Source organism: Salminus brasiliensis, chromosome 22 (genome assembly GCF_030463535.1).
Source record: "Salminus brasiliensis chromosome 22, fSalBra1.hap2, whole genome shotgun sequence".
NCBI classification, from domain to species: domain Eukaryota; kingdom Metazoa; phylum Chordata; class Actinopteri; order Characiformes; family Bryconidae; genus Salminus; species Salminus brasiliensis.
The window spans coordinates 26,394,408-26,405,888 of NC_132899.1; the positions used below are offsets into that span (position 1 = coordinate 26,394,408).

The following is an 11,481-nucleotide window of genomic DNA, read 5'->3' on the forward strand; positions in this document are numbered from 1 at the left end:
GAACAATAACATTTTCTATTAAATTATTTGTGCTAATGAAATGTGAATTTACTATTGAGAGATAAATCCTCAATTATTTCTCTGATATTTGTAAGCAATAAATACACAACGTTGTTGTTGTAGTCTCCAAACAATTAATCATGAACTACTGTCTATCTTTTTGATTGAACTGACACGTTAAGCATTTGTCTATAAAAGTATTGCATGTATGTAAAATGACCACAGTACTGTAGTTACAGACTTTAAGGCATATGTAAATTTTAAACTGTTAACCTGTTGTGTTAAACCAGGTATGTTCTGCTGTAGTGACTGAGCATGCAGTTTACGTCATACTATGTGTACATAGTCAGCTGTGTGTACCCGCTCTGGCAATGAAGTTCTTGGCAGTTTGTACATTTGAAATAAAAATGTAGTATTTGACGAAAAGCCTGGTGTTTTTTCTGGACGCAAGGAACATGGAAATGTTTTAGTTTTGCTGAGTTTTGCAAAACATGAGGTTAGTGGTGAGCATGGAGGCCTGACTGTTTTGCCCAATTTTGACCTTGTTCAAACAAATAGCATTACAAATATGACATGTTTGGATTGCAAGACAGTATACAGCTTTGGTTATTTTAAATGTATAAAAAATGGCCATGTAATGTGTGTACCTCATTTGGTATCATTTTAAGTGAGTGGGTCAGTAAGGATACAGCCTTTCATTGCACGGTCATTATCAGTCATCAATCAGTGTCTTTTTTTTTTAACCCTAAGCCTCAAGCCAATGACAGTATTTCCCTAACAGTATGAAGCAACCAGTGTTTTCTTTGAAGAGGCAGACAGACTCTGCTTAAGTCTTATTTTATTGGATGCCATAGTCAAAGTTTTTATATCCAGACTGATTAGAACTAATCGCTACTAATCAGAGCTGGCTTCTCACCAAATGTCAAACCCAAATCCAGCTATTTATTAAGCCATTGTGGCAATTGTCAATTTGAAGCAGATCTCTACAAATCATCTTGTAAAGACATCATTTTCCAAGTCAGAATTTCCATAATATAAAGAGTATGTTTGATTTCATAATGGTATATATTAAGATTATATATATATATGTGGATTAATACACCATTTGTACCTAACCAAAATAGTGTGTGAAGTATTATTATTTGGTGAATCTCAACCAGGTTATGTTTGTTGGTTTTACATTTCAAATTACTTTCTTAAGTTTCATGCATATTTCTTTTTCTAGCCTTTCCCCTTACAATCCCTCTTCCTTGTTTGTTGTCTAAATTTGCTGCAGTGATTCTGTCTGATATCTGGAGTTAATTTTTTGTGTATTTTTTTTTCATATGACATTTTATTGCTTTTATTTTATTTTATTTCCTCAACATTGACCCAAGCAGGGTACACCTGTACTCATCCTGCCTGGGGAGGTCCATGTTGAACTGGGTTGACCCATGCAGACTTTCAAGAAAGTCTGTGTGTTCTTATACTTTGTTAAGCAACAAGGGCAAGACTGTTATACAATAATGGCCTTTCCTGTCATGGTGCATTGAATATCAACTCTGCCATTACAAAACCCATATCTCTCTGAAATGGTATCATTATAGAAGAAGAGAAAACATTCTTAATATATGTTAATGTAATGAGGTTTAATTTCCCTCAGTACATTTACCAGGAAGTATTCAGCTGACATTTTCAAATAGTATTTAAAAAACAAGGCTAAAATGGAGTTTTGAAATTACAGAGACAATATGCTAAAGCTGCTAAACCTCGATCCAGAAATACAACAAACACAAATATACAAATACTAATTGAGGGCTTCATGTAGGTAGTAAACAAACAATGATGTCCACATGGAAAATAGAGTCAGAGTCATGCAGTCCAGGGAAAAAATGAAGAAAATTTTAAATACATCCTCAGAGCTATTTGTATTTAAAAGGTCACCTCTCCTGGCAAGTCGGATAAATGATAAAGCCTAAATATTAAAGGCCTTTAAAACACCTTTGTTTGCGCTCCAAGGCTTCTGTTCTTTGCACATTTAATTTGCTCATTGATTCAGGGTGGATTTTATTTTTCCATCTTAAAACTTAACCCTTAAAAACTATTAACATCATTTTGCTGTACTGTTTAAAATATTTTACACAACTTTGATAAATGACACATGATAAGTAACAGTAGTTACATTATGGATTAAATTTATATTTCATTTACATTCTGTATCAACAGGTTCAGGTCTACAGTTCTGACTTGATCAAATTCAAAACCTAATAGACCATCTCTATTTCCACTTAAAGTTCAGAATTTCTCTACCACTTTCTGTGAGGAACGTATGAGCATGTAAAAAAAATGTAAAGACCAGTGATTTGCTTTGTTTTCCATACAGTTAATATATAATAATGTCTTAGGGTGTTGACATTTACAGGAGCTTAAGGGGTTTACTTTGTGAAATAAGAACATTTTTGCTCTGACGTCGTTAACTAACAGTTCCTCGTCCTTATCTGGGTCTCTGCACTGTTCCTTGACTTAAAAGACTTTAGGTAAACAGAGGCTGAAGGTGGTGTGTTGTTCTATACCTCTCTATTTGGGTCTTCTCAGACTGCCGTCTGGCCCTCTGAACCTGCTGTGCTTCTACAGCTCATCTCTGTGACGCCTGCCATCATTATTGTCTCTTCTTCCTGTCTGTAATTTTCCAGCATGGCCACCAGTTAGCTACACAGCAGCCTTCATTGACCTACAATCCTACACTCTGCCTTACCCCAAATGTACTCTATCAACCAAGATGTGTTTGATGTCTCAAGTTTTGTACTAAAGGTACTAAAATTATGAAGTTATGAAAGGTTATACCCTACCAGTTAGCATCACTGCATGCATGAAACCCCTCAGCTAGCACTGATTTTTGATATGGACTGTACTTTTTCCAAGTTTTCAGGATGACACAATATCATTAAGTAACAACACATGGACCATGTCTCTGCTGTACTAAGAATGCTCTGGTTTTCCTTTTTCACTAATGGACAGGGATTGACAAATTGTGCATCAACAGGCTGTAATTGTAAACTACAGAGTATTTTATATGGTAATGTTACTTCTTCCACCCCCTATATATAAGTCAGGTATTGGAAATATGCTATCAGAATATGTACATTTAGTCCAGGTCACATTTTGGAACTGCAGTATGCAGTTACCTTTTGCATTTTTATGTAATATTTTTAGAATACTTACTCATCAACTAACAAAACATACCATATTAAAAATAAAATCCATCAATGTGTTTTATTCCCTATTTCCAAATCAGTGCACGGCATGTAGCTAACACACATATTGGAGAAACTAAGTAAAAATGAATTTATAAATGCCTGCTTTGAAAACACTGAAGATGCAGCTAAGGCCTGACTAGACTAAGACATTACAGAAAATGGAACCTGTAAAATGTGGGCCACTGTGAGTACAACTTGTAATGACATTAAGATGTGTTCAAGATATTTTCTAAATGTATGCATTCCGAATATGGAATTAAAGGAAATGAATACATTAGGCACACTATTTAGCCATCACTACTATTGGCATTCTGTTTAACAGTTTGCATTAATTTAATTAGTTAGGAAAAGCTTTCATTACCTATTAGCTATGTTTGCATCATAGATCCAGTGCAAGTTTGAAGTCAAACATTTGGAATATATAATATAGACATATCTTATTAGCTAAAAAAAACAATTCAATACTGAGTTTGAACACAGGCTAGCCAGTGTGTAATTAAATTTTGATTGTAAAATCCTGTTTGTCTACAGCACTGTGAATGTCGCCTGTTCAAGTATGGGGTTTTGTCAGCTCTTTGGCTTACAGAGGAGGACTCTAATTAGAAATTGTGGCTATCTCCTGTTTATCATCGTGTCAACGTTTTCACCCCCTTTGATGGCAACATCTAAGAGGAGCTTATGTGATAGGTAACCTCTCACCGGCAATTACAACCAGCCTCTAAATTAAAGACACCTACACTGACGTCCATATGTAAGCAACCCTTACACTGAATGTCTATTTAAGGCTCCCCCTCTGTCTGTCTTCCACCTGCATAAGGTTAATCAAAATTAAGTAATTAGAGGCTCTGTCATCTCTTAAATGGAAACCACTTAAATGAAAGTTAGAACCAATGGAAAAACATCTGGAATCACAAAAAGGTTTAGATAAGAAGAAAGGCCAACAGGTGGCGAGCCGTACTGCTGCCTTTAGGCTGATAAGAAGGAAATATGCCTGATCTGTTTTCCTCTATCTTTATTAAGCCATGTGATGCCTCATCAAACATCTGTTTATCTGGATGTCTGGTATGGTAGATATACCTGATAGAATGGCCAACAGAAGACGGAAAGGGAAACATCAAGGGACAGGGCATCACCATCAGGTGTTTTAATAATTTGGTAACTTAGACCTTCTATTCTCATGTTCTCAGGCCTCAATTGCTAGAATTTTCAGATAGATTACATTTTGGTATATTGTCACTGTTTGGTATCCCCTGGCTATACATCATTGATCTCACTTTAAGAATGATGACCCCAAATAAATTTTTAATGTAGAATGATTATAATGAATATACAATGCAGAGATTCTTGTGTTTCTCATTTATGCCTGTTTGAAAGGTTGAAATGTTGCAAGTTTCTTTAGGAAACCAAAAGCAGTTCTTCATTTATAAAAGTGTATTCCAGCAACACAAGTTTGTCTTTAAGTGGATTTGTTATGATTTTTAACTATGATTGTGTTGATGCAATATAGATTGTTCATGTCAAATTAACACCAGTATCTGAATGAAGTAAATAATTTTTTTTATTGCAGTTTATAAAGGCAAGATAATCATATACCATATTCCACACTTGCTGTCCCCAAACAGGACCAGGGTTAAGCATAAGTCTTTAATGGTGCAGATGCTTTACAGGATAAATATTTATGTCAAATTAAGGTGTTTGGCCCCTTTCTAAGTAAGTCTCTCAAGGAGCCCTCACTTACTTAACTATTTGTTTCAAAATAGCATTGTACCACAAAGTTGTTGACTGATTTCAACTTCAAAGTGAGCCAGGCTTTTGAGGAGGCCTGCAAACATTCACACTGGCCCTTTGTGAGGTTCTTGAATTGCTGTTTTATTGTACTTGGCACAGAAAAAGAAAAAGAGGGAAATCCACTATTCTTCAGTCATGTTTGCAGATTAGTTATGACTGAATACCAGAAACACCCTCTAATGGCCACTTACTCCCTTAAGCAAAGAGCAGATCGAATGGCTGAGAACCTACTCTGGAATCCTAGGGATGCTTGTTGCCCTCAAAGAATTAGCCACCTTACTGTATAGCTAGCTGGAGAGTTTTGAGTTTCTCTTTGCGCCATTGTGACGGTTGGGATTCCACGCACAGATGTTTCTGGGCTCTAAGCTGATGATGGTATTGACAAAAGCTGGGGGACGGCCTCCCAGCACCAGCCGGAGCACATGGATGGGACAATTGCAACATGTATATCCTGTGCTTTGAAATGCCTACCCTACTGCTTTGTCTCCTTTGACAGCTCCAAGTAAGCCCCCAGTTTCCAGTTACTCCAGAGGAAATGCAAAAAGGACATGGTTCTCAAAGAAGAGAGGGCTTTAAAAAGGAGGGAATGTCTTGAGTGGTGGGATTTTGTGCTTTTGTGACACTGCTTTTCTCTCTTTGAACTTTCTCAAAATACGGCCACTAAACTCAGTCCTCCCCATACGTTGATTTCTAAGAACTATACAATACATTTTTGAGTTTAGTATAGTATAATATATATATAGTTTAGTAAAGGCATGTGTTGCAAGTATGATTATGTGACTTCAGCAACCACAAACCTTTGGACTTGACCTCCATGTGCTGGACAAAATGGATCCAACAGAGGATGAAACACTAGAGCTAAATAAAGACTGATTGAATTGGGATTGAATTTTTATCCAGGAAAGCTCTCCTCAGTATGACCCAATATATAGAGAAGCAATCTAGAGCAGAGCAGAGCAGAGAGAGAGGGAGTTTCTCAAACCTATGCAGTTTTCTACTGACTTACCTTTTTACAGTGAGTGAATTTGACATAAAATTCAACTGTAAAATTGTAGTTGACAACATTTAAAGAATTGTATGCATAGACATAGTTTGAAATATCAAATATCATTACACTCTTTATTTAGAATAAAAATAGACATATATCAGACTCTATCAATCATGAAAATCTGTATATACATTTGCAGTTAAAGGTGTGATACATCCTCAAAAATCATGTTGACAAAAAAAAGAGTTAAGTGCCAACTTCCTTAGTATTTACAATACAGTAATGTACTGCAACCATCAAAAGCCAAGTTCCATAGAGAAACATTTATATCTACTCTGCAATGTTGACACACAAACTGTAGACAGGAAGAAATAAGAACAAGAGGATCCCAATCATAATCCATCCATCAAAATCCATCACTGACTGAACTTTTTTTTTTCTTTCAGATTGGTTCCACTTTCCAGGAGCTTAATGAATGAAAGTCCTTGCTTCTTAATGTCTCTGGCAAGTATGGAGGCTCCTAGAGGCCTTGCTGTGGTCTCCTCGTTGCGTCCTGCAGGACAGGCCTTCCTCACAGTCGCAACGCTGGAAGATCTCCAGTCCGTGGGTGCCTTTCCGCTTGTGCTTGGTGCAGACCTGACCCTCTTTTAGGACAGGCTTGCAGATCTTAGACCAAAAATGACGAGCACAGCACAGCCCCTCTGCACAGTCAGAGGACCTTAGGCAAGTCTCGCCCTCAAGACCTAAAACACGATTGAGAGAGAGAGGGGGTCAGACCAATAGATGTCAGCAAAGGTGTCTTCTTCACTCCCGTGAATAAATACCACACATATTACTGTCAGAGTAATTACATTATTCACAATAATTACTAAGTAGTAACCCTCAAGCTTATACTTTTAGTATGTTTATGAAAGTCGGATTAATGACTTACCTTTCAGGTTTTGAGCTAGGCTCTGAACTGGTGGCTTGGCCTGTAGTACCAATGTGGCGTTCTCCTCATGTGGGGTGCTGACAAGCACAAAATCTTCTACTCCAGCTTGTAGAGCAATGTCTGGGTCATTTGGTTGACACACTCCTGTTGAAAACAAAAACATATACTCGTATTCATTTTTGTACAACGTGTTAGATAGCTTTTCCCAACATCAGGGTTATTTGCTGAGCAAAATGTTTAACTGGTAGCCATATTCAAGCCAATTAAGGCAACTGCACTATTTAGAGGGACTGGATTGGGGTTTAAAGTCAAATATGTTCTGACATCTGATTAAGTCCCTCTCAAGACACCATCAAGATGCCTACTAAGCACGAACCGTTACCGTGCAGCACAACAGTTCTCATATCCCAGCTGGGAAAGCTGGAGTCAGACATGCTACAGCACATCTGGAGCGAAGAGGGTTAGAACCCTCACTCAAGGAACCCAACAGTGGCAACTTAGCAGATGCGGGTGTGTGGAGGGTCCTCTTACCGTTGTTGCAGTGGTTGCCAGGGCAACACATAGCGTCCCGGATGCAGCGCTTTCTCCTCTTTTTACACTGAAGGCACGCGCCGCGCGACCGGAAACAGAACTCATCTTCAGCGCACTGCTCGTCCACCACACAAACAAGAGGCTGCGTTTCAGAGAGGACAAAAAGACAGAAACATTACAGCTATTAGTCACTGAAAGGCTTTAAGAGTTGGATAATATGGAGATATAAAAAACGATAAAGAATGGAAAAAATGGTGAAGGTATGGTTTTCAGTGTGGGACCTTGGATCACGTACAGTGGCACACTTCCCCATGTTTCTCACTGAACCAAAGTATCAAAATAATCACCACAGCTAGCCTATCCTCACCTGCATCGTGTCGGTGGCAAAGTTCTGACTGCCGTCGTCCACGGGAAACACCTGCGGGCTCTCGCTGACCGCCTGATCCGGGCTTGCCACAGCTGGACCCACCTTGATGGCATTAGAGTTAAATAACCCGCCGGCCGCTGTCGTCGTGAGCAGAGTGAAACACACAGCTGAGAGCAATATCGGCCACATGGTCGCAGATGAAGCGTGTGAAGCAGATAGTCCTCGGAGGTGCACGGTATTTCCTGTCCACTGGAGCTGTTGAAGCTGAGCTGCTGGTTCGCAGTTTTCTGAGCTCTCATCAGCTCCTGATGCCTCCTTTATACCCACCCTAATGTTTGCGTTCACGCCCCTCTCTGTCAGCCACCAAAGGGAGGGGGATGAGATTTCAAAAGGAGCGCTGCTGGGGCACAGAGCCCGGGCTGCTTGCCGGCAGGGAGCTTTCTGTGTGTGTGTGTGTGTGTGTGTGTGTGTGTGTATGTGTGTGTGTGTGTGTGTGGGGCATCACAAGCTAACATCAAACACAAAGCGAAGTAGTCTATTAAGTGAGCTGTTATCCTTGTTTTAACTGGGATTAAGAAAATGTGTATTGGAGAGCCATTATAATCAGGCTGGATTATTTAAGGATGTTTATTTTATAATGTTATTTTATTTTTGCTTTAATGTCAGATATTAACTATTTTATTAACCGCCTTTATCCATTGTAATGAAAAAGGTTTGTTTTGCACTGTTCACACAAAAAAAGTATTTTTCTTTAGTTGCTAAAAAAATGAATAACTTGCTTGTTCCTTTAAAACTATTAAAATGTTATAGGCTTGACTTTCCCACACATTAAAAGCATGATTTATTGTTTTAAATACGTGTTAAAAACCAGTACATAAATGAGCTGAACGCTATTTTACTCTATGCTATTTAACACTTGCGTGCAAAAAAAATGTCTGTGTCACATACAAATTTGGGTTGCCGTCCAGTCAGGCTATGAAATGTTTCTGGAATGTGTAATGGACGAGTGTACAGGACAGAAAGTTGTCTGCTCCGTTGTCGCTCCATTAGCCGTGTTTGATGAGAGGTCTTAATTGTAATGGAGGCACTTTGAAATTCAGTTGACACAACAAGAGGCGAAGATCAAAGAGAGGATGCAAATGAGAAGGAGGGAAAAGTTTACCGAATTAATTATCATTCAGTGTCTGCTTTTCAGTAAACAGTGGCTGATTAACACTCTTCGGTGTGGAGATGAAAAGTGTAGGTTTGTTGTGAAGATCAACCGGCCTGAGGTTCAATCAGATTGAATTCTTTATTCTCACTCGACCCGTTTATGTTATCTATGAGGAGAAACAGCTGAAACAGCTTGTTCTGTAGAGAGATACAGGCCTACTGCAAACCTAATAGCCATTTACAGATACAGATACACAGATACGTATTTGTGTATATATAATATCAGTGTGAGAATTAAAAAATAATGGCTGTAAATATTTACTCAACAAAACACAGCATATATATATATATATATATATATATATATATATATATATATATATATATATATATATATATATATACTTTACAGTACATACAAATTGTACTACTACATGCACCAGGAAAATACATATAGATTCTTATGTTTGAAACAACTTGAGAACAAAATGTTAAAGCATGAGGGGATAAACAATGTAGTTTTCTGTGCGTTTTAGTTTGTTTTTTCTAATCGACTGTATAAAACATTATACATATTAAATTTAATATATATATAATTCCTTTTTTGTATTATCGTTTTTTAATAATTTTCTGTCAAGTTTATTTGATGGTTCATGCGTTAAATGGTTAAAGAGAGATGCAACGTTCAATGGGTTAGTGGGCCTGTTAATAAAAAGATAACTTAATTAGTTTATGAACAAACTAAACAATATTTCCAGGGAATCAAACACTGATGTGGTCTACGAGCGCAACGACGTTTAACAAGCTACAATAAAAGCACAGAACCTCTTCCAGCCGTAATGCCATTGTTCTTACACTCTCCTCTGCAATATTGTTTGGGGAGTTCCTTCAGATCTGATTTTTTTGAGCGTGAAATCCGTTAACGATTTAACAGTTTCAAAGTGCCTGTCTGCCAAAATACTTTGGGCTGACCTCCCAAGCACTGGGCTTTGATGTTGTTGACCGAGGTTAGTTATAATAGGCGACTACAGGACAAACGTTCAATACACTTCATTAAACGTGAATTGGCAGCATTCAGCGCCATTCTGGGTCTCTTGGCTTTGTTTTAATTGTACAATCCAAAGGCTACAGTGGTGTAAAAGCGAGGTTGCTGCAAAAGCGCCCTTTGATGAGGCGCACATCAAAAAGGAATGGGAAGCTGCGTCCTAATCAGACTTCAGCGGCTCGGGCCGCTCACAAACCTCTCGTTTGCACGCCTGTTTTGCGCAGACCTCGCGCTCGGCAAATTCATTCAGCGCGAGGGAAGGTAAGCCTGTTTTCAAACGGCGTGGACAAAGCTAGCCGTGTAGTCAGTGCAGCCCCACCTCATACTGCACAGCCTCTGTAAGGCTGCATTCACACGTGCACTCCGAATCCCGAATTGCAGATCGGTTCTCGAATCAGATTTACATTGAACGCGCATTGACCATAGACAATGGATATGTGACGACCCCTGAAGATGTGCTGAAGAGAGCCACATATATTGTTTTGTATTTGTGTATTTGCATTTTTGCTTTCTGTTTAAGAATTAGGAATCTGTGATTTGATCACATGCAACCGCAGCTTGTGTTAACCCGCCGTTTTATGGACTTCTATTTGCACAAGAAAGAACTACACCAGTTCACCCTAAACGAGCTTTATCGACTTTCGAAAAGGACACTAAATACCCAGGACAGGTGTGTTACAAGCTGGGTTAGGTAAAAAAAAAAACATTTTTATAAACAGTTTTGAGAGACAACACAGCAAACTAGTAATGCACAACCTTCTTCTTCTTCTCTTTTTCTCCAATTGGACCATATTTATTTATCAGTAAAGGAGATGAAAGAAGGACCACCAATCAGATCATTGACATTTGCACGGTGACAGATCAAGCCTGCACATAGAACATGTCAATTTTTTCAATATGTTTAGCAAATAAACAACAATTATGCTTACTAGAGGATGCAAACAGCATTATGTTGCCTGTGGTATTTGGCATTTATTAAAGGCTGGTGAAGGTGCCATCAACTCAACTGTTTTAATGTCCAGCTGTTTAATACGGTTAATACAGTATTGCTTTCAGACAGCTTGATGCTAGAATTGCAGGTGCGCTGCTCCCATATCTCATTTTGAAGACACAAACAACCTGGCACTAAATATATGTACACTCATAAGGAACACTAATAGGGTTACTAATAATGAGTAGACTCTCCCTCTGCTCTCCATTCTCAACAGTGTTCTGTCGGTTTCAACCATCTGTGTGGCTCAGAAGAACTTGAGATTCATCAGACCAGTATGTAGTTCCAGTCTACAGCTGTCCAGTTCTGGTGAGTCTGTGTCTGCCGCAACCTCAGCTTTCTGTTCTTGGCTGACAGAAGTGAAACCTGACCTGATCTTCTGCTGTTGTAGCCCATCCTCCTGAAGAATTGATGTGTCGTGCATTTGGATGCTTTTCTGCTCACCACAGTTG

General features: G+C 38.5%; 1 protein-coding gene across 1 annotated transcript; it reads right to left on the reverse strand.

The window, feature by feature from the left end:
• Positions 1–6,504: 6,504 nt before the first annotated feature.
• Positions 6,505–8,030, reverse strand: dkk1b (dickkopf WNT signaling pathway inhibitor 1b). The gene is made up of 4 exons (XM_072667632.1): positions 7,842–8,030; positions 7,475–7,616; positions 6,944–7,087; positions 6,505–6,755 (listed from the first exon to the last, which is right to left on the reverse strand). Exons 1-4 carry the CDS (start codon positions 8,028–8,030, stop codon positions 6,505–6,507), a joined length of 726 nt encoding a protein of 241 aa, XP_072523733.1.
• Positions 8,031–11,481: the final 3,451 nt, after the last annotated feature.